General features: G+C 30.2%; 1 protein-coding gene across 1 annotated transcript in view; it reads left to right on the top strand.

Moving 5' to 3' along the window:
• Positions 1–259: 259 nt before the first annotated feature.
• The window catches only part of LOC143224338 (degenerin unc-8-like), a 39148-nt gene continuing 14690 nt past the window's right edge, over positions 260–24717 (top strand). Inside the window, exons 1-7 of the mRNA XM_076452728.1 lie at positions 260–310; positions 10403–10479; positions 16725–16867; positions 19306–19463; positions 19633–19731; positions 20946–21066; positions 22798–22882. Coding sequence (XP_076308843.1) covers positions 10412–10479; positions 16725–16867; positions 19306–19463; positions 19633–19731; positions 20946–21066; positions 22798–22882 — 674 coding nt within the window. The 5' untranslated portion in view covers positions 260–310; positions 10403–10411. The remainder of the gene's footprint in view (positions 311–10402; positions 10480–16724; positions 16868–19305; positions 19464–19632; positions 19732–20945; positions 21067–22797; positions 22883–24717) is intronic.

Here is a 24717-nt window from a genome sequence, read left to right as displayed (position 1 = left end):
TCCCATTTACATATTGAAAATATTTTACACTTGTTTTATTGGGTTAAAGCAAAGCCAATATTGATCTGTCTGCTGTGTTTATTGTCGGTTGCCTAAATCCAAATTTTGGGGTTAAAAGCTTAATCTTACAGCTGTCCAACTCCAACCGGGAGACTACAACTTAAAATATATGATTCGTTTGGTTTTATTCATTCTACAGTATTCAGTTATTATTGTATAATATTTAATTTATTTTGTTTTATTACCTTATAATAGATTCCGACGTTCAGATAATGATATATGGGATACTCTTCAATACAAAGATGTAACGGTAAGACAACCTTCTTTAATATAACGATGAGACAACCTTCTCAAAACAAGTAATAAGACAATTTTGTTAAAATATCGCTAAGATCACCTTCTAAATGTATTCTCTTTACATATAAAATAATAATATTCACATATTGGTAATATAATATTTTTTACATATGGGTAACATAATATTCTTTACATATTGGTGAGATAATATTCTTTACATATTGGTAAGATAAAATAATATTCTTTACATATTAGTAATATAATATTCTTTACATATTGGTAAGATAAGATAATATTCTTTACATATTAGTAATATAATATTCTTTACATATTGGTAATATAATATTCTTTACATATTGGTGATATAATTGTTATTTATTATTATTTATGTCTCTCGATTCCATGAAGGAACATAGGGCCGCAATCGCTGGCGGATTCATTAACTGGCTGGTTTTTAAAGTGAGCAGATTGTTAGCCTACTGCACAACCCCCAACCAGGAGGAGAAACCTTAGCCGACCCTAATTTTGTAGTGTAAGACTAGAGGGAAGGCAGCTAGTCATCACCACCCACCGCCAACTCTTGGGCTACTCTTTTACCAACGTATAGTGGGATTGACCGTCACTTATAACGCACCCACGGCTAAACGGGCGAGCATGATTAGCTAGAATGGGATGCGAACCCGTGACCCTCGGATTACGAGTAGCACGCCTTAACACGCTCGGCTATGTCGGGCTTGATTGGTAATATAATACTCTTTACATATTGGTAAGATAATACTCTTTACATATTGGTAAGATAATATTCTTTACATTTTGGTAATATAATATTCTTTACATTTTGGTAATATAATATTTTTTACATATTGGTAAGATATTATTCTTTACATATTGGTAAGATAATATCCTTTACATATTGGTAAGATAATATTCTTTACATTTTGGTAATATAATATTCTTTATATTTTGGTAATATAATATTCTTTACATATTGGTAAGATAATATTCTTCACATATTGGTAATATAATATTCTTTACATATTGGTAAGATAATATTCTTTACATATTGGTAATATAATACTCTTTACATATTGGTAACATAATACTCTTTACATATTGGTAAGATAATATTCTTTACATATTGGTAAGATAATATTCTTTACATATTGGTGATATAATACTCTTTACATATTGGTAAGATAATATTCTTTACATATTGGTAAGATAATATTCTTTACATATTGGTAAGATAATACTCTTTACATATTGGTAAGACAATATTATTTACATATTGGTAAGATAATATTCTTTACATATTGTTGATATAATACTCTTTACATATTGGTAATATAATACTCTTTACATATTGGTAAGATAATATTCTTTACATATTGGTAATATAATACTCTTTACATATTGGTTAAATAATATTCTTTACATATTGGTAAGATAATATTCTTTACATATTGGTAATATAATCTCTTTACATATTGGTAATATAATACTCTTTACATATTGGTAAGATAATATCCTTTACATATTGGTAAGATAATATTCTTTACATTTTGGTAATATAATATTCTTTACATTTTGGTAATATAATATTCTTTACATATTGGTAAGATATTATTCTTTACATATTGGTAATATAATACTCTTTACATACTGGTAAGATAATTTTCTTGACGAATCGATGACATAACATTTTTAGAGTGAACTTCTTAGATCACACTACACAACAAAGTTTTTGCTTAATCAGTGATGTCGAGAAACCCACTTGTTGAGAAATTTATATGCAAAAACGGCTCGTTTGGGTTGAGAAAATATTTTACATCGTGAACCTGACGATGACCGAAGAAGGTCGAAACGTTGTTCGCTCTTCTATGTAAAATATTTTCTCAACCCAAACGAGCCGTTTTTGCATATAAAGTTTTTGCTTCTTGAACACTATTGAGTGTTTTTTGTAGATTGTTGGCTGCTGATCATGAAAATCACTTCTAAATTTGTTCATCACGTACCGTTTCATCGAAATCTTCAGTTTTGCTACAATGGAAAAACGATATCAGGGCAACTGGAATCCGTCAATGCTTATTGACTACTATTGGACACTGCAACATGATGCACCGGATATTGAATAGAAACGAAAATCAGGAGCAAAACACTTTTAATCATATTGAACTTAATGGCGTATTAGAAACATAAACGACATTAAATACCTTATTGCCGATAAACAGTTAACTGTCTATTTCTCAGAGTTCCTACGTGAGGAAGCAAAACCAAAACTATATTTGCGCATACCCACCAGGTACCTGTCACAATCAGCAAAAACTTTTCAGGAAGCAAAACTTTTAAAAAAGTTGTTGTGCAGGGTAATCAATGAAATAATCTTCTTATAGTATCAATAAGCCAACATTGTTATCTTATAGTATTAATAAGCCAACATTGTTAATCTTATAGTATCAAAGGGCCAACACTGTTAATCTTATAGTATCAATAAGCCAACATTGTAATCTTATAGTATAAATAAGCCAACATTGTTAATCTTATAGTATCAATAAACCAACATTATTATCTTATAGTATCAATAAACTAACATTGTTACCTTATAGTATCAATAAGCCAACATTGTTAATCTTATAGTATCAATAAACCATCATTGTTATCTTATAGTATCAATAAGCCAACAATGCTAATCTTATAGTATCAATAAACCATCATTGTTATCTTATAGTATCAATAAGCCAACAATGCTAATCTTATAGTATCAATAAGCCAATGTTGTTAATTTTATAGTATCAATAAGCCAATATTGTTAACCTTATAGTATCAATAAGCCAACATTGTTAATCTTATAGTATCAATAAGCCAACATTGTAATCTTATAGTATCAATAAGCCAACACTGTTAATCTTATAGTATCAATAAACAAACATTGTTATCTTATAGTATCAATAAACTAACATTGTTACCTTATAGTATCAATAAGCCAACATTGTTATCTTATAGTATCAATAAGCCAACATTGTTAATTTCCATTTTTAACTATTTTTACAGTAATCAGATATTTTCTCTTTTCTCAAATCCACTTTTTTACGTGTTATAGTAAAACAATTAATTTTATTAATTATGGAGTTAAAAGTGTTAGTGTATGAACACTTTCAACAGATTCATGTTATTTTCAGTTAATAATATAAAATTAATTTGCTGGATACTCTTCTTCTTGATTTTAGTTTAGCATGTGTTTTATCCCAATGTAAATAAGTGTTCCATGATAAACTGTTTAATTAAATAGTTCAATTGTTCTTCAGTTATAGATGTATTTGGCCAAATCTTTTAAAGATTTATGGTAATAAAATAATAGACTAATATTTCTCTTTTCTCACAACTATTGTTCGTTTTTAGTATTTTATTCTGCAGACAAAATTGTTATGTATTAATAATTAAGGATACATTAAATAGTTAACGTCTTTATTCAATAAATAATCAAACTTTTATACATATATCTTATGTATCCAGTGTATCTGTGTACTGTCCTTCATTCTCACTGCATAATATTATGCGACGTTATGTTCTGTGAGACGTTTTCAAGTGCAAATGGTCTTAAATCGGCCATATTTCTCTGAAAAAAAGAAAAAATTATAATACATGCGTAATTGAATATAACATATGGATGGGTAGGGACTTACGGGCCACCCTGTATTTAGTAGATCCTCATTACATTTAATTCGGTGAGCACAAAGTTCTATTAGTGTTCAAGAATAGCCTTAACGATTGTATATATAGTTAAAACAACTGTACGTGTTTTTTATTTGTTATATAAACGTATACTGAAACAAGAGTTCATATCGAACAACCCATTGTACACAAATAACATCTATTGTTTTGAAGTTGTACATACTTATCAAACGAATAGAGTTAAAATCATGAAGTTAGCTTTAGTTTAATAAATTATCTTTTAAACATTGAACTTTCTAAAGTATAAAGACAGCATTAAATAAATCTTTTGGCAACGAATGTACTTAACATTATGTTATGTTTCATTTGTCATTAATTAACCTTAATGTCGTATCTCGTACTTAACATTATGTTATGTTTCTCTTGTCATTAACCTTAATGTCGTATCTCGTACTTAATATTATGTTATGTTTCTCTTGTCATTAACCTTAATGTTGTATCTCGTACTTAACATTATGTTATGTTTCTCTTGTCATTAACCTTAATGTCGTATCTCGTACTTAATATTATGTTATGTTTCTCTTGTCATTAACCTTAATATCGTATCTCGTACTTAACATTATGTTATGTTTCTCTTGTCATTAACCTTAATGTCGTATCTCGTACTTAATATTATGTTATGTTTCTTTTGTCATTAACCTTAATGTCGTATCATGTTTTTCTTCCATTCGAGATTGTATTGTATGTCAAATAACATAAGCGTTATGGGGTCCGTGACAATAGAGTTAGTGGAAGGGTCTTTGGTAAATATTGTGTAATTGTTGAGTATAATATCTTTGATCTTATATATTGTCCAAATTGTAAGATTAAGGATACTGACTACAACTTTAAGAACTTAAACTATGTATATGACTTATTGTGTTATATTTAGATGACAAATATGTGAATATATATCAAAAACTTAGTGACCTAGAAGTTGAAAATATTTTTGTTTATTGAAGTATAAAGTACTGTCAATATATAGTTAGCTTTATGTAATATTATATGAAGGATAAGAATATATAAATTTATGTTGATACAAGATCGTTGTCAGAGCTAACGTATAGTGAACACACAGTTTGTAATTATAGAAAATAAGCCTATATTTATGTGTTACTTTACGAGTCTTTGCTTCTGTATATTGAAGATATCAAAGCTGTTTTAAACTTTAGGGTAGTAGTATTTGAAGATCAGTACGACAAGCAATTTAGTTTTCAAATATTTTGCGTAGTTTCTAATAGAAACTTTAATTAATTTATGATAACCTACTTGAACAAGTTTATACTACATATATTATTACATTGACTGTATGTTAATATTTTATAAACTAAGGAGTTTTCTTAAATAACATAAATATATCATGACGTTTTGTTTACAAATATTTCAGTACGTTTGTTAAATATGTGATTTATTAACATACAGTAACACTTTTACATCAGGTTATATGAGTATTTTATGTCAACTAAAAATTTGTTTAAAACAATTATTGGTGATGTGTATTTTAACCATAAAATACTTAACCTGACATTTATTTATAAACTAATAAATTTTCTTATATAGTATCATGGTGTGTCCAAGATTTTACTTAAATATAGTAAAGATATTATAGCTATCTATTAGTTTTATGTGAGAAAATCACAGAACTTTGGTGATTTTTATACAAAATGTAAATATAGTTGATACAAATATGATTAAGTTACCCAGTTCTGCTGTGTAATGTGAAACACACTTTGTCGACTTAGAAGCAACCTTTGTGATTCCACATTTTCTGTATCGTTATGCTTGAATACATACATTCACTGTTTCAAGAATGTTATATTTCCTATAACGACCACCTAGGAACAGAAAGTGTCAAATTTTGACTGGATTGTTAGTGAATTCAAACTGAACATGGAATTTTATATCTTTTTAGTGGTTTTCAATGAACAAGAATGGTAGCTGGAGAGTTTAATGACATTTATTTCTATGTTATCATTTAAAGTGAACAATCTATAGAAAATGGTAAGATTTGTTGTTTTAAGTATTATTAACTATTTGTTTAAAGGATACTATCTGACAACTTATTTCTTACTATTTATGACAATAAACTAATCGCTTCTGTTAGATGAATCAAAATTCGCCATTGTCAGTGAGTTGAAATCTTCGTCTAATATATAACAACAATGTTGCAAAACATAAGATAATTAAAATAATGATGAAATCTCCCACATTTAAGTAGAATCGATCTGTCATTTTGAAACTTGGTCTGAGCCACGTGATACAATCTGATCATTTGCTGTATTCTGGGTGAATTATGCTATAATTTTGCGCTAATTTTTAAATACGGAAGATAAGCAGTTATTATTTCGTATGGCTTTATTCGTTACTGGTAATTGCATTTTAGAAATTCACAGTTTAATCGAATACAAAAATTGTATTTAACTGATATGTGTCCCTAAACTACATATTTACAGTTAACCATCTATTTTAAACATATTGTAACCCACAGGTAGCGACAATGTGTTATAATTAACTTTTATTTTAGTAAATGTTTTCCGTAAATACAAACTTCGCAGTCTAAACATTACTTTCATTTTAATTTAATTGGTCTCAAACACAGATAGTTTTCCGGTACAGTATATAATAACATATCTTGACTAATAAATTAATCATTTAAAGACTATGTAAGGAATATTAAATTTCAGTAATTAAAGTATAATATACACGTGTAGAGTTTATCATTAAATATATTGTTTTTTAATAATGTACACGGGTAGAGTTTATTATTAAATGTATTTTGCATTATAATGTACATATGTACAGTTTATTAAATATATTGTGTATTGTAATATACACGTGTAGAGTTTATCATTAAATATATTGTTTTTTAATAATGTACACGGGTAGAGTTTATTATTAAATGTATTTTGCATTATAATGTACATATGTACAGTTTATTAAATATATTGTATATTGTAATATACACGTGTAGTTTATTATTAAATATATTGTGTATTATAATGTACATGTGTGGAGTTAATTATTAAATATATTGTGTATTTTTGCTGCAGTATAATTGAATATATATAAAGGTTTTTTAAAGTGAACATTATTTATAGTTTCTTATTAAATTTATATAATAGCTCATATTTTGTTTATATAACACTGAATTGTTAAAAAAACAAACTTTAGTCACTTGAGCTTTGGGTTTTTTAGCTACTTACTGTAAAATAGACTTGACATTTCTAATTTCATGGTTTTTCTCAATCTATATATTTTCTTAACCAAGATGGCCAATAGCTTTAAATATCAATAATAGTTTCTCGAGCATTATGACAAACATGAGCTTTACATGTAATCACAGATTTTTAATCATTTTACTTTATAGATAAATTACGTCAAATTACGATAAATGCACAGAGGAACATCACTGTGCATTTGAAAGACAACTGAGTTTAAATGTGAATAAAGTTTTAAAATATGTAATGTTATTTAACTGAGTCTAAATGTGAATAAAGTTTTAAAATATGTAATGTTATTTAACTGAGTTTAAATGTGAATAAAGTTTTAAAATATGTAATGTTATTTAACTGAGTTTAAATGTGAATAAAGTTTTAAAATATGTAATGTTATTTAACTGAGTCTAAATGTGAATAAAGTTTTAAAATATATAATGTTATTTAACTGAGTCTAAATGTGAATAAAGTTTTAAAATATGTAATGTTATTTAACTGAGTTTAAATGTGAATAAAGTTTTAAAATATGTAATGTTATTTAACTGAGTCTAAATGTGAATAAAGTTTTAAAATATGTAATGTTATTTAACTGAGTCTAAATGTGAATAAAGTTTTAAAATATGTAATGTTATTTAACTGAGTTTAAATGTGAATAAAGTTTTAAAATATGTAATGTTATTTAACTGAGTTTAAATGTGAATAAAGTTTTAAAATATGTAATGTTATTTAACTGAGTCTAAATGTGAATAAAGTTTTAAAATATATAATGTTATTTAACTGAGTCTAAATGTGAATAAAGTTTTAAAATATGTAATGTTATTTAACTGAGTCTAAATGTGAATAAAGTTTTAAAATATGTAATGTTATTTAACTGAGTCTAAATGTGAATAAAGTTTTAAAATATGTAATGTTATTTAACTGAGTCTAAATGTGAATAAAGTTTTAAAATACGTAATGTTATTTTCAATGTGACTAACGAGCAAAGGTAATGTTGAAATTTCTTGCAGCCCTACACTATATGTGTGGCCACATGACACCTTGTCCATACTGTTTGTGACTGACCTTTGTAATTGTTAAACTTCTGTTTCCAGATTGTATATGTGTGTGTTGTTTTTATTAATATCTTAGCTTTGGAGTGAAACACTGAAAGAAGCTACGTATTCCACACCAGAAATGTCAGAAAAACGTATAAAATGGACGATACCAAGGTTTCTTTACCTGCTTAAATGATTACACCTTTAAGAAGTTAACACTATTTATCTAACTTTTTGTGTGTTAACTTGAACGTCAAATATGCAAGTTCTTGATCGAAACTTAGTATAATTGACGTAACAGCTTATTTGAATTGCAAATATACTGGATTAATAAAACGTGAAATAAAAGATATGTACTATATTTTACCACCAGATACTGAAATATAATTTCTAAGTTATTTGTTCATTTTATATAAATGATGGCCCGGCATGGCCTAGCGCGTACGGCGTGCGACTCGTAATCCGAGGGTCGCGGGTTCGCACCCGCGTCGCGCTAAACATGCTCGCCCTCCCAGCCGTGGGGGTATATAATGTGACGGTCAATCCCACTATTCGTTGGTAAAGAGTAGCCCAAGAGTTGGCGGTGGGTGGTGATGACTAGCTGCCTTCCCTCTAGTCTTACACTGCTAAATTAGGGACGGCTAGCACAGATAGCCCTCGAGTAGCTTTGTGCGAAATTTCCAAACAAACAAGCATTCCCGTCGTACTAGCCATGCTCGCCTTTTTAGCCGTGGGGACGTTATAAAGTTACGAGAAATTCCACTATTCGTTGATAAGAATAGCTCATGAGTTGGCGGTGGGTGGTGATAACTAGCAGCCTTTTCTCTAGTTTTACACTGCTAAATTTACAAACAAAATATATAAATGATACTTGTTGTTTTTGGCATGTTCCCTGTATATACGTATCTGATAGATGAATAAACATTAAAATATTCCTTAATGTTTGACACTTTACAAGTTTGAATATGTATGTTGAAGGTCAGTTTTAAATTGTAAGTAAAGTCCACGGCTGATTTAGTTTTCAAATGTTTTGTATAATTTCTAAGATAAAGAAATCTTTGATGAATATCGATTAGAGTTTATTATTCTAAAATTATTTTATTAACTGATGTTTCTTGTTGCAAATATTAAATTGTTAACAAAACTTCAGTTACTTGTTTCTTGGACTAAATATTGAAGAGGTGTGTGATTTTCTACGTGAGTTGTAATCTCTTTCAAACACGTTATATTGAATAATATTTTTGGCAATTTATTATATTACTGAAAATCTTTAAACACTGGTTAATAATTAACAGCAAGTTTAAATTATGATACGACAGGAGATTTAAGTCACTAATAAACTACCATTAAGCTTCCTTTTTGTTAACAATTTAAGTACCTAGTGAATTAGTGTTAAGCGTCATATTTTTGCGATGATTTAATTATAAATGTAATTCAAATTCTTAACTATCTAAATAGTGATTAATTATATTCTTGATGAGACATGTATTTATTTTATCAGTCATGACAGCTTTAGAAATACATTCTCTACCTTGAGGTACTGTCATCTAATCATTAAATTTAGCTGCTTGTTGTGGCAGCGTAGCAATGCTTCCGCTGACGACGCGTTATCTGAAGACAACTATAGGAACTATGAATAATCACTTTGGTGACATCACCCCCTCTTCAATGAAGCAGCTAAAAAGAGTGAAGTGACATCCTTTGGGTTGTAAAGTGCAATTCGTACTATTATGGTAAAACTCCAGTATTACCCAAATTACTTCTAACTATATCTACTTCAAAATAGTTCCTGCCTGAAAAGAATTCCATTATAACACCAACTTAAGATACCTGAGTACATGTGCTAAGACTGTTAAAAATAGGTCTACATATATATATATTTATTTATTTATAAGGTCCTGATAGCTCCAACAGTGTGAAACGTGTTTACGAATAAACAATTTCTCAAACGTAAAAAGTAACTTACAACAGGATAAACTGGCCAAATGTGTATCTTCAGTAGAAGTGCTTTCTATATTGTACATTAATACTTTTCTATTACGAATTAATAATTTTATTTTTGACTGTAACATTGTAAAAAGTTATGAGTTAGAACATTCATAAATTTAATTATATTTATTGTACAAAACTTCATTTCTTTAATAGAATCTCAACATGAGTATCATGCGGAAAGGTGGATTTCAACTAGATACTATGATACCAAACGCTAATCCTTATGCTGAGTATGTAATTTTTAATTATCTAATAATCATAAAATATGATGATAATGTGTTTATTTATTTGGCAGAAAGTTTCATATTAATTGGTAAATATAATGACATATCCAGCTCAACAACATTTATTAAGGGCTACATTCATGTGTATATCTAACTTATAAACTTACTTCCATAAATCCTCGGCTAATCGATTACAAACATTTTAACTTACCCACTGTTGATAAATCACAGACAAATAGACGCAATAGCTCCTAATACAAAAAAAAAAAACATTAAACATTACCTAAAAGCGTCCATTCACCAATTCTTCTCGATGGTTTTATTTTTTAACATTTTGCAGAAGATGGTCTGTCCGAAATTAAGCCAAAAGCTGCACAAAGAGCTATCAGTGATCTGTCTGTTCAAAAACCTGATTGCTAATGTTCCAAGTCTGCAGACATACCACAGATTGAATGACCTCTTGTACCTTTATTGTTAGTTGCTGTCTTCCCTTGTCGAGTTAGTCCAATTAAGGCTCTAGTGATTCTCTGGAACCAATATCGACTTTGATTTTCTTCTGTTATATTCTTCTTACCAAACTCATTATTTTCTCACGTTCAAACATACTTAAGGTAGATGATTATTTGAACCACATATTCTTCTAGATTTTGTAAACCAAACATGACTCTTTCCATAACCTGTTTTTCTTTAAACTTTGCTCCTTTCTTGCTTTCAGACTCATAAAGAATTTTCATTTTACTAGTAGCTGAGTTAATTCTTGCTTACCCTCAGTTTGTTGAATGCCTGTTGACAACAAACAAGCCTTGTTTGTTTTTAAGTCAGAAAATGATTTTATGTAACAACAGCAGTAAGAGAACGATCTACAAAACCTCTTACCCTATGCAAGTACTTTGGAGTTGGCCAATATTAAACAAGTTCAGTCTTGGATAGGTCTGTTTACAAATGCTTTCTGTGACTATATTCTCCATGAAACTTGCGTATTGTAAGAACAGTTTACTATTTTAGAATTCAGCCTAATATTACCTTCCTTCAAACATTTGAGAAATTTCCTTAGCCTATCAAAAGTATTATCAAAGATCCTGTCTATGTGATTATGTTATCAAAGTAGATAAGTACGATATTTCAGGACAGGACAGATCAAATGTATTCCATTACGAATTGAAATATGGCAAGTAATCCAAATGGTAACACAACCACTTGTACAGATCAAATATACATCAAGTAATCCAAATGGTAACACAACCACTTGTACAGATCAAATATATATCAAGTAATCCAAATAGTAACACAACCACTTGTACAGATCAAATATATATCAAGTAATCCAAATAGTAACACAACCACTTGTACAGATCAAATATATATCAAGTAATCCAAATGGTAACACAACCACTTGTACAGATCAAATATATATCAAGTAATCCAAATGGTAACACAACCACTTGTACAGATCAAATATATATCAAGTAATCCAAATAGTAACACAACCACTTGTACAGATCAAATATATATCAAGTAATCCAAATAGTAACACAACCACTTGTACAGATCAAATATATATCAAGTAATCCAAATAGTAACACAACCACTTGTACAGATCAAATATATATCAAGTAATCCAAATAGTAACACAACCACTTGTACAGATCAAATATATATCAAGTAATCCAAATGGTAACACAACCACTTGTACAGATCAAATATATATCAAGTAATCCAAATGGTAACACAACCACTTGTACAGATCAAATATATATCAAGTAATCCAAATAGTAACACAACCACTTGTACAGATCAAATATATATCAAGTAATCCAAATAGTAACACAACCACTTGTACAGATCAAATATATATCAAGTAATCCAAATGGTAACACAACCACTTGTACAGATCAAATATATATCAAGTAATCCAAATGGTAACACAACCACTTGTACAGATCAAATATATATCAAGTAATCCAAATGGTAACACAACCACTTGTACAGATCAAATATATATCAAGTAATCCAAATGGTAACACAACCACTTGTACAGATCAAATATATATCAAGTAATCCAAATGGTAACACAACCACTTGTACAGATCAAATATATATCAAGTAATCCAAATGGTAACACAACCACTTGTACAGATCAAATATATATCAAGTAATCCAAATGGTAACACAACCACTTGTACAGATCAAATATATATCAAGTAATCCAAATGGTAACACAACCACTTGTACAGATCAAATATATATCAAGTAATCCAAATGGTAACACAACCACTTGTACAGATCAAATATATATCAAGTAATCCAAATGGTAACACAACCACTTGTACAGATCAAATATATATCAAGTAATCCAAATAGTAACACAACCACTTGTACAGATCAAATATATATCAAGTAATCCAAATAGTAACACAACCACTTGTACAGATCAAATGTATATCAAGTAATCCAAATGGTAACACAACCACTTGTACAGATCAAATATATATCAAGTAATCCAAATGGTAACACAACCACTTGTACAGATCAAATATATATCAAGTAATCCAAATGGTAACACAACCACTTGTACAGATCAAATATATATCAAGTAATCCAAATGGTAACACAACCACTTGTACAGATCAAATATATATCAAGTAATCCAAATAGTAACACAACCACTTGTACAGATCAAATATATATCAAGTAATCCAAATGGTAACACAACCACTTGTACAGATCAAATATATATCAAGTAATCCAAATGGTAACACAACCACTTGTACAAATCAAATATATATCAAGTAATCCAAATGGTAACACAACCACTTGTACAGATCAAATATATATCAAGTAATCCAAATAGTAACACAACCACTTGTACAGATCAAATATATATCAAGTAATCCAAATAGTAACACAACCACTTGTACAGATCAAATATATATCAAGTAATCCAAATAGTAACACAACCACTTGTACAGATCAAATATATATCAAGTAATCCAAATAGTAACACAACCACTTGTACAGATCAAATATATATCAAGTAATCCAAATGGTAACACAACCACTTGTACAGATCAAATATATATCAAGTAATCCAAATGGTAACACAACCACTTGTACAGATCAAATATATATCAAGTAATCCAAATGGTAACACAACCACTTGTACAGATCAAATATATATCAAGTAATCCAAATGGTAACACAACCACTTGTACAGATCAAATATATATCAAGTAATCCAAATGGTAACACAACCACTTGTACAGATCAAATATATATCAAGTAATCCAAATAGTAACACAACCACTTGTACAGATCAAATATATATCAAGTAATCCAAATGGTAACACAACCACTTGTACAGATCAAATATATATCAAGTAATCCAAATGGTAACACAACCACTTGTACAGATCAAATATATATCAAGTAATCCAAATAGTAACACAACCACTTGTACAGATCAAATATATATCAAGTAATCCAAATAGTAACACAACCACTTGTACAGATCAAATATATATCAAGTAATCCAAATGGTAACACAACCACTTGTACAGATCAAATATATATCAAGTAATCCAAATAGTAACACAACCACTTGTACAGATCAAATATATATCAAGTAATCCAAATGGTAACACAACCACTTGTACAGATCAAATATATATCAAGTAATCCAAATAGTAACACAACCACTTGTACAGATCAAATATATATCAAGTAATCCAAATAGTAACACAACCACTTGTACAGATCAAATATATATCAAGTAATCCAAATAGTAACACAACCACTTGTACAGATCAAATATATATCAAGTAATCCAAATAGTAACACAACCACTTGTACAGATCAAATATATATCAAGTAATCCAAATGGTAACACAACCACTTGTACAGATCAAATATATATCAAGTAATCCAAATGGTAACACAACCACTTGTACAGATCAAATATATATCAAGTAATCCAAATAGTAACACAACCACTTGTACAGATCAAATATATATCAAGTAATCCAAATGGTAACACAACCACTTGTACAGATCAAATATATATCAAGTAATCCAAATGGTAACACAACCACTTGTACAGATCAAATATATATCAAGTAATCCAAATGGTAACACAACCACTTGTACAGATCAAATATATATCAAGTAATCCAAATGGTAACACAACCACTTGTACAGATCAAATATATATCAAGTAATCCAAATAGTAACACAACCACTTGTACAGATCAAATATATATCAAGTAATCCAAATGGTAACACAACCACTTGTACAGATCAAATATATATCAAGTAATCCAAATAGTAACACAACCACTTGTACAGATCAAATATATATCAAGTAATCCAAATGGTAACACAACCACTTGTACAGATCAAATATATATCAAGTAATCCAAATAGTAACACAACCACTTGTACAGATCAAATATATATCAAGTAATCCAAATAGTAACACAACCACTTGTACAGATCAAATATATATCAAGTAATCCAAATGGTAACACAACCACTTGCCTCATTGTATTTTATACAGTAAACGCCAGCATGTTTCTACTTGGCCAGTACTCATTCTTAGACTTGATTCTTTCACATAATGTGTTTCTTAACTCATTTCAAGATAATGGGGTGTTTTTAGACCCAAAGATTCTCTCTTAGTCTCCTTTATCAGTTTCCTTTTCAGACATCCTTTAGCAGTAGTATTTATCTGTGTGGATTTATCCGCAGTCCAGGCACTATGTGTTTAACGGGATTATTTGTCTAATTAATATTTTTAGTTCTTCTAGACTATAGTTAAATTACTACTTCATATCACAATCCTGTAACATGTATCTTTATTTGTTTGGCCATAATGAACAACCTAACAGTTTTTAAAAATTACCACCTATTTTTTCGAGCTTAATCTATAAATTGATCATGTGCCAATGAATCTGTTATCAAGTCACGTGAACTATTATCAAGTCTTCTCAACTGCCCTATAAGTGTAGCTCAAGTTTCTTCTTTCCTCCATGATCTTCTTTGAAACATTGTTATCCGTATTCCCTCTGAAAGTCTCCAGTTACCTTATGGATCTCATTTTCAATCAGATTTGGTTTTTATTGTTCTTTAAATATTACAATATTATAATAATATGTAAGTTAACTTACAATAAAGTTTAAAATCACCCTAATATAACAATACCAAATTCTATATAGTATCTAAATATATATAGATACTATTTTCTATATATCACATTTCCTCTTCAATTCAATATTCGTTTGTATTTCAACCAAACAGTAAATGTGATACGCCGAAACTAATACTTATATAGAATTTGTTCCTATAATTTGGTTTTAAAAGTTATTGTAAATTATGCGTTTTACACTTTTCTCAAAACCCGCGTCTCTTACCTCTTAGTTTTCCTTTATTTTTTATACATTTCTGGTTTTGTTTCAGTTTTCTGTCCCCTATTATTCTTAACAATATCTTGTTTCAATATTCTAGAAACGTATCTCACTTCCTTCCCATGTTGCCTTTACTTTGAAGTTGAAATATCGTCAAAGTTATGTTTTATATTAAGCAAACTAATCCCATTTCTGACAAAATGTCTTGTAAAATGTTTGTATTTGGTTAGGTTTTATAATTATTTGTTGAAAATATTACCAATTCCAGTTTATGTAAATAGAAAAAGGTTATTTACTCTTCAATAACGTTTGCTTGATTCACTCTTAGTCCTAACTTGCTTACAAACTCGAGAAATTCCTCTGCTGATTAATCAACAACAAAAGCGCTAAATATTACCTCAAATCACAGACAGATAGACGCAAAAAACTCTTACTGTTTAAGCCATTAAGAGGCATTGAAGTAATAACCTGGTATACTAAAACTCATTTATACACTAAATACTTCAATGATGTCTCTTTTCAGCCGTGCTTTCCACATACCACACGAAACATCCAGATTGCAAACTTTAATAAAAGTAGTGCATGCGACATCTGGTAAAAAAAAAATATCTAAATCGATATATTAAAATGTAGCATACATTTAACGTTTAATATATGATGTCACAAAAATAATCTTGCAAAATGAACAGATTTTAACGAAAATGTTTCATGTGATGAAGTACATCAGTTAAACGTTTTGTTGAAAACAATGACCAATGAATGGTTAACAAACTATGTTGTAATGTGTATTTTCTATCATTCAGCTATGGTTTTAATTACATGCTCTTAGATTTTGATATTTTCTTATGGCAGGTTGGAAAATGTTGCAGAATATTTTGATCCTGTTTATGGAAATTGCTACACTTTCAACGCAGCATGGTCTGGGTCAAAAGTCAGAAAACTATTTGTGACGTATTATGAAACAGAGCATCATGCAGTGACTACAAAAACAAACAGTATACGTCTCTGAGAGTTATACCAACAGAAGAATTAAAACACTATATCGATTGTTGTTAATTCGATAAAACATTATTTTCTATACTGCACTACAATTAAATATGCTATCTTTGTTTTAATTGTTTTCTGGGTAGTGTACAAAAAACTACTGAAATTATAGCTAAAAGTACTTTATACAAATAACTATCCTGACTATAAAAATTGCATGTTATTTATTTTGTATTATATGAGAGATATAGTAAGACTTTTATTTTAAAAGTTTTAAATAATATTTTGTGTTATCGCATAGGTTCAAAACTAGTTAACTGCCACATAGAACTGACCTGCACCATCTTACATTATATAACTGATAACTGGTACTTAATTAGTGATTTTAAGTTTACAACTCGCACAGATTAAAGTATACAAATGTTGAGATTTTACAAGAGTCAAAAATTAAAGTCAGGGTTTTCAAGTTGGATTTTTTTGCTTTTCTGTCAGTCTAGATAACACTGACACATTACAACAAACTACAAAGACTAAAATAGAGAAATTCGTGCCTTTCCTGTAATTTTACCACGTTAAATTTACAAAATAGTTCATGTAATTATTGTTAATAACTTTCCATTCATCTGTAATGCGAACAGTTTTAATTATATTCTGCACAAAACAGACAGATAAGAAATTAGTGCTTTTCTCGCGGTTTTACAGGGGTAAAAAATAAACAGAATTAACAATGTGGTAATTTGATCAAATGGGCTGTCTGTGCTCTGTCCACTACGATTATCGAAACTCGAATTTTGGTGTTATAAAATCCCATACTTGATGATGAAAATATAACTCGTGTAATAATTAGTTCAGAACAAAAGAAAACGTTACAAGGGTTATTTTATATTTTTAACAGGCCCATCACGAGCATTTTATTTGAAAAACACACAACTACACAGTTTGTTTTTGGTTTTTAGTTGAAAAATTTTTTACACTTTTCGCATCACTTTAACGATGGGGTTGCGAAAAATGTTTTGAAGTGATAAAGTGACTAAAATTAGCAATAGGAGCTTAGCAGTCAAACATAAGAAACATGGAAGTCACCAAGTGACATATAGAAATATTCAAGAACCATTTAAAGCCACCTTGGTAGATATTGGGCAGCAAGCGCGGTAAAATATTATACCTGTACCTGCTTCCAAAATTCCTGTCTGCTCATTCTACTGTTGACTATCGTGATGATTCAACTTTCCCAACGGAATCACAATTGAAATCGTTCGTATCTCTGTTGAAGGTTGAACATGAAAAAATGTTATAGAAGAAGCATAAAAGGTTGGCAGTTGCTTAACTAATGATACTGAGAATGAGGCTCTATTGATAAATACTGAATTTACTTAGTACTAGCTAGTATAAAGACTTGAAGATGCTGTATTTTACTATAAAATGTATCAATTAACAAACTTGTTTAGAAAAGATAGTCCAAATCCACCATCTCTTAGTTTTCAGACTGACATTACTTTTAATATTAGATAAATGTTAGTGTAAAGACATCCCTTAGATACTCTGAGACGTGTTAACTTCATTGTGAATGTTTTTAAAGCTTTAGTTATGCTTTATTTATTATTAGCACATAGCCCGCCAAAAAATGAGGGAACAAGTGCCACCACCCCACCCTATAATATATCCTATCCTCATTTCATAGCTAACTAAAATAATTCAATTTTGCCAAATCAAGCTTTACCAAGTAAGAGGTAGACGACTGCAGTCGAGATAGTCAATGTCTGTACATTCCTTTGTGAGCCAATCGAAACTAAGATCATTCATTGGAAACAAATCACTCCTCGCTATTTCGAATCCGTAAGAGCGTTGTAAAGTGTGATGACCAAAGTTTAAAGTAGCCCATAATCTTAACTAGCTGTCTTTCCTTTAAGCCATAGCGCATGTAACGTGTCGCAAAGCATCATGCGAATACTAAAATAAACAACAGTTTTATTGTAAGCTTGAATAGTTGGTTTGTTTGTTTTGTTTTTTTAATTTCACGCAAAGCTACTCGAGGGCTATCTGCGCTAACCGTTCCTAATTAAGTAGTGTAAGACTAGAGGGAAGGCAGCTAGTCATCACCACCCACCGCCAACTCTTGGGCTACTCTTTTACCAACGAAAAGTGGGATTGACCGTAACATTATAACGCCCCCACGGCTGAAAAGGCGAGCATGTTTGGTGTGACGTGGATGCGAACCCGCGACCCTCAGATTACGAGTCGCACGCCTTAACCCTCCTGGTCATGCTGGGTCTTGAGTAGTTAGAAAGAAAAAAGTACTAATGTATATTTTACTTTTACTGAGAAGTAAGATATAGTAGGTAACATATGTTTATATAAGTATCGATACTTCATTTAAAAAAAAAAAAACGTTTTGTTTTTAACTTCAAAATGAGTTCATTTGAACATAAAAACTTGTGAATATTTCTAGGGTTAGATTTATTACTATTTTTGCCACTACAAGACTTTGCTGAGACTCCAACAGCTATACTTTCGTTTCACGACCCTAACATAGCACCAAATATGCGAAATCCAATCAATACGTGGAGACTGATACCAGGACGTTTATATCGGTACTTCATTTCTAAGGTACTGTCCACTTAACAAATCCTGTACAAAAATGGAGGTATTTTATTGCTATTTTTACAGAAAGAGCCTGTTTCCATTTTATAACATAAGCTTCTCTTCGCAGATGTCTCATGAATCATTCTAGATCGTTTCAAATTTTGTTTACCCCAACATTTTGTCATTACAACAGAAAACGTCAATTTTGCTACCACCACCGTATCAAACCAACTGTACAGACTATGATCAGATTGGTACAACGGCAGCAAGACCAGGACTATTGGAAGAAAATGTGAGAATGTTCTACTTTCATTTTTCATTTTTAACTTAACGAAACTCGAGCGTTAAACGTGTTTTAAAAATAAGTGAATTTAAAAATAATTCTCAGATTAACTTTACAGATACTGAACAGATGTAAAACAGTATTTCATTTTCCATGAACGTATGGAAACTTGTAATCAAAATAAGTTGGAATAGTTACCTCATTCATTACTGTAAATATTAAAACATTGTAGGATAAAGATCAAGACATAAAATAAACCAGGATCTGTTCCGATTGCAAAATAATGAAAAAATAATTCTACATGGGTGATTGTTTCTCTAGATTCTAACTTGGTAAAGTTAATCTTTAATACAAAATTATTATAGAAATAAAAATTCTCATATCTTATTGCATGATATTTAAATATATATATATATATTCACGAATATTTACATCCTCTAACTCCCCTGCAGTTGATTCACGTGTAGCGCCTTCTAACGGTATGTTTTACAACCCTTGCCCTAACTTCTCTTTTAATATTGGCACAAAAATCGCATCATTCAGTATATTGTTTTCAAAGGTAGTGTATTTACATCTGTAACATTCAAAGTAAGAGGAGGTGAACAAAACAGATCAAATGCATAAACGTATAAAACACATTTCGTGTTAGATTGCACAAGTAAGGGCAATGAGTTTATACGGTGTTTAAACGAGTTTCATTATCTCACAATTAATAACTTTACTTTTATGCACTAATCTGAAATAAACATCGACCACTCATAATACTGGCATCTAAACTAATATTAATTTCGACTCAAACAAACAAACTTAGCTAATACCAATTATTTTATGGATGTTGACAAGAAATACTTTGTATAATAATTAGTCCACTAAAAATGGTAAGTAGAAACCAGATCTTTCTTTCATGTTATCTTATTACAAACACCATAACTGTCACTTGTTTGTATGAAGATCAAAAGAAACATTGAGTAATGTCGTGTCGTTATTGAGAGATAATGTAGTTATTTTTTGTAACAGATCTATCACGTGACTGAACAATGACAGTAAGTTTAAAAGTACTGACGATTAACATAGTGTATATATAACATACCTTTCCTAACCATAAAGTAAAATTAAACATTTTATATATAATGATAAAATATTCAAGTCAGGTGTAGTTTTAGACAATTCTGTCATTATTTATTATTATAAATGTTTACTAGTTTTACCCTCGACTTTTATAGTTATGTAAAATGGAATGTCTTGAGAATGCAACGTTAGCTGAGTGTGGTGTTGTAGACTATATGGTATCTCCATTTACTCTGGAAGCAAAAGACAAAATGGGAAGAAATGTACGACAAGGTGGTAAGATATGATGTTTTTAATGTAACTGGAACTTATAATTCTCTAAACTGATACTTTAAAATAATTATACGATATGAACTGTTTTCTCCTGAAATGTAGTTAACAAACATTGCTTAATTTAACAAATGAATTAAAAGTACAGTTAAAGGTTGTTGTTGTTTTTGGAATTTTGCACAAAGCTACTCGAGGGCTATCTGTGCTAGCCATCCCTAATTTAGTAGTGTAAGACCAGAAGGAAGGCAGCTAGTCATCACCACCCACCACCAACTCTTGGGCTACTCTTTTACCAACGAATAGTGGGATTGATCGTCACATTATAACTTCCACACGGCTGAAAGGACAAGCATGTTTGGCGCGATAGGGATGCGAACCCGCAACCCTCAGATTACGAAGCGCACGCCTTAACGCGCTAGGCCATGCCGGGCCTGTAACATCTTCATATTGTGAACTTTTAAATATCTCTTTCTGTTGATGGTAAGTTTGTCTCCTGGTCCCTTCAGTAAGGTTGTAATACCTTTATATTGTGAACTTTTAAATATCTCTCTCTGTTGATGGTAAGTTTGTCTCCTGGTCCCTTCAGTAAGGTTGTAATACCTTTATATTGTGAACTTTTAAATATCTCTCTCTGTTGATGGTAAGTTTGTCTCCTGGTCCCTTCAGTAAGGTTGTAAAACCTTTATATTGTGAACTTTTAAATATCTCTCTCTGTTGATGGTAAGTTTGTCTCCTGGTCCCTTCAGTAAGGTTGTAATACCTTCATATTGTGAACTTTTAAATATCTCTCTCTATTGATGGTAAGTTTGTCTTCTGGTCCCTTCATTAAGGTTGTAATACCTTTATATTGTAAACTTTTAAATATCTCTCTCTGTTGATGGTAAGTTTGTCTCCTGGTCCCTTCAGTAAGGTTGTAAAACCTTTATATTGTGAACTTTTAAATATCTCTCTCTGTTGATGGTAAGTTTGTCTCCTGGTCCCTTCAGTAAGGTTGTAATACCTTCATATTGTGAACTTTTAAATATCTCTTTCTATTGATGGTAAGTTTGTCTTCTGGTCCCTTCAGTAAGGTTGTAATACCTTTATATTGTGAACTTTTAAATATCTCTCTCTGTTGATGGTAAGTTTGTCTCCTGGTCCCTTCAGTAAGGTTGTAACATCTTCATATTGTGAACTTTTAAATATCTCTCTCTGTTGATGGTAAGTTTGTCTCCTGGTCCCTTCAGTAAGGTTGTAACACCTTCATATTGTAAACAAAGTTTTAAGTTTTATGCGGTGTACTCTTAAACTATGCACTCTGTTAACATTGGATCTCTGATCTGATGTCATATATAAAGTTTTAATTTTTATTTTTGTATTTTAAACGTTGTTCTCCGTCGATGGTAGGTTTCTGACCTTTACTTAAGTTTTGTACTGTGTTCTTCTAAACGCTGGCTTATCTACTTTTCAACAAGTTGTTATCACAAACCACTTTCAGCTTCTGTTTAACATTATTGTTATATATATTAGCTCTCCCCAACTCCTGTAATTCAGAAGATTCTTTGAACGCTTACAACACTAAAAATGGAGTTTTGATACCTGTAGTGGGTAGAAAAGTGATATTCCATTGAGTAACTTTACGCTTAATAACAAATAAATATTATTTGTTAAATCCCATGCATTTTTGAAGTTTGGATAACAATTTTCTTTATGTTCCAAAATTACAATCTTCTATCTTGTTTCTTTATTCTTTAAAAGATACTGAGAACCAATGTGCACAAAGACTTATAGAAGAAAAGAACATACACCTATACTGTGAAAGTGTTTGTCGTCAGCCCTGTAGGTAAGGAAGATTGTTTATTTGGAACTAAAACCCAAAAAGTTTAAATGTTGATTAAATTACCACTCTAATTAAATATCAGACAAATAAAACAAGAAGAGCAAATACATACTTAGTTTTGAATAAAAAGTGATTTAATATTTGCCTTTCTCTCTATCGTCCTGAATCTTAGTTTGTCTCCGATGGCCTTGAAATGTCCAATATTTTCAAAGAAATTACTTTTGCTTCATTCTGCTCAATAACTAGGGTTATCTTTAATCGTGTATCTTACTTTGAACTCTGGCATATGAAAATTATATTTCGTTGTTTAGAGATGTTAGGAATAACTTGTTTTGAAACAAACTGGAATTATGTGATAGGCTTGTCTGATATAAAAATAGTTTTAACTTGACCAAACACTTGTATTTGAAGCAAAGCAACTTTCTGAAATTGTTAATGAGACTATACTAACCACACATATAGTGAGGCTATATTAGCTACACGTATAGTACGACTATATTAGCCATACGTATAGTGAGGCTATATTAGCTACACGTATAGTACGACTATATTAGCCATACGTATAGTGAGATTATATTAGCTACACGTATAGTGAGACTATAGTAGCCACACATATAGTGAGACTATATTAGCCATACGTATAGTGAGACTATGTGAGTTACACGTATAGTGAGACTATATTAACCACACGTATTCCTTCAAGATATCATAAAAATAATACTTAAGGGCTAATGTTGTTTAGAATATAGGCACACGTTTTAATAAACCAAGTATTAACTGTTTAATACTATACAGGTGATAAGAAAAACGTATCTTCTATCAACGACAATATCTATCAAGAAATCCACATATAATATTAACTCATATTTTCAAAACCAATTGTTTAACTCTCTATATATCTTCATAGCCTAGCATATTTGTTTGTATATATAGTGCTTGCTACATGTATACCTTTTTGTACACTTTAATGAAACGTATCCTTACATGTTTGTACTCATGACACTTTCTGAATGATAAATTTGTTTGCATACGATAATAAAACATAACCTACCTTGTCTATACACATTACTTATTCTAAAATATACCGTATTTTCCTCCTAATAAGCCGAATTTCTGGCCCTAAATTTTGGACCTGATTTTTGGGGGTCGGCTTATTGGCCGATCACTCCTTTCGGAAATGTCTTCTTCTTAGGAAATGTTTTTCTTTTGAAAATTACCATAGGCGGTAATTTTGTTCCATCAGCAAAGCACGTTCAGACTACAGTGAAACGTTTTTTCTGGAATTTCATTGGTTACCTAATTACAGTGAGTGGAGCCAATAACGAATGACATATTGATTCCATCTCTGTCTCAATACGACACGTTCTGCGTTACTACAGAACGCCAATGATCACACACAACATGCATGCTGACGCTGAAACGAGACTAAGAAATCATTTTGAAGAAACTTGTCACTTCTTAAAAATGGCTTCGGCTTATTGGGCGGTAATAAGCAAAAATCCTCATTTTCAGAGCTGAAAATTGGCCTCGGCTTATTCGGCGATTCGGCTTACTAACCGGAAAATACGGTAACTGTTTTTATGATACCACATAATGAAACATATAATAACATGTTTATACACTGAGTACTTTGTTCATCACATACCTTTTTATACACCATAGTTAACAATAATGTAACTTCATTAAACTTATCTTGTTTATATACACGGTACATAGCTATTTGTACACTGTAATTAAACACGACCTAACTTGATTATACATATAAAACTTATTGCATGATTTATCTATTTGTACACTGTAATTAAACACGACCTAACTTGATTATACATATAAAACTT

The sequence above is a fragment of the Tachypleus tridentatus genome, chromosome 8 (assembly GCF_004210375.1).
Source record: "Tachypleus tridentatus isolate NWPU-2018 chromosome 8, ASM421037v1, whole genome shotgun sequence".
Lineage (NCBI taxonomy): Eukaryota > Metazoa > Arthropoda > Merostomata > Xiphosura > Limulidae > Tachypleus > Tachypleus tridentatus.
This window is presented reverse-complemented; position numbering and strand designations above follow the sequence as displayed.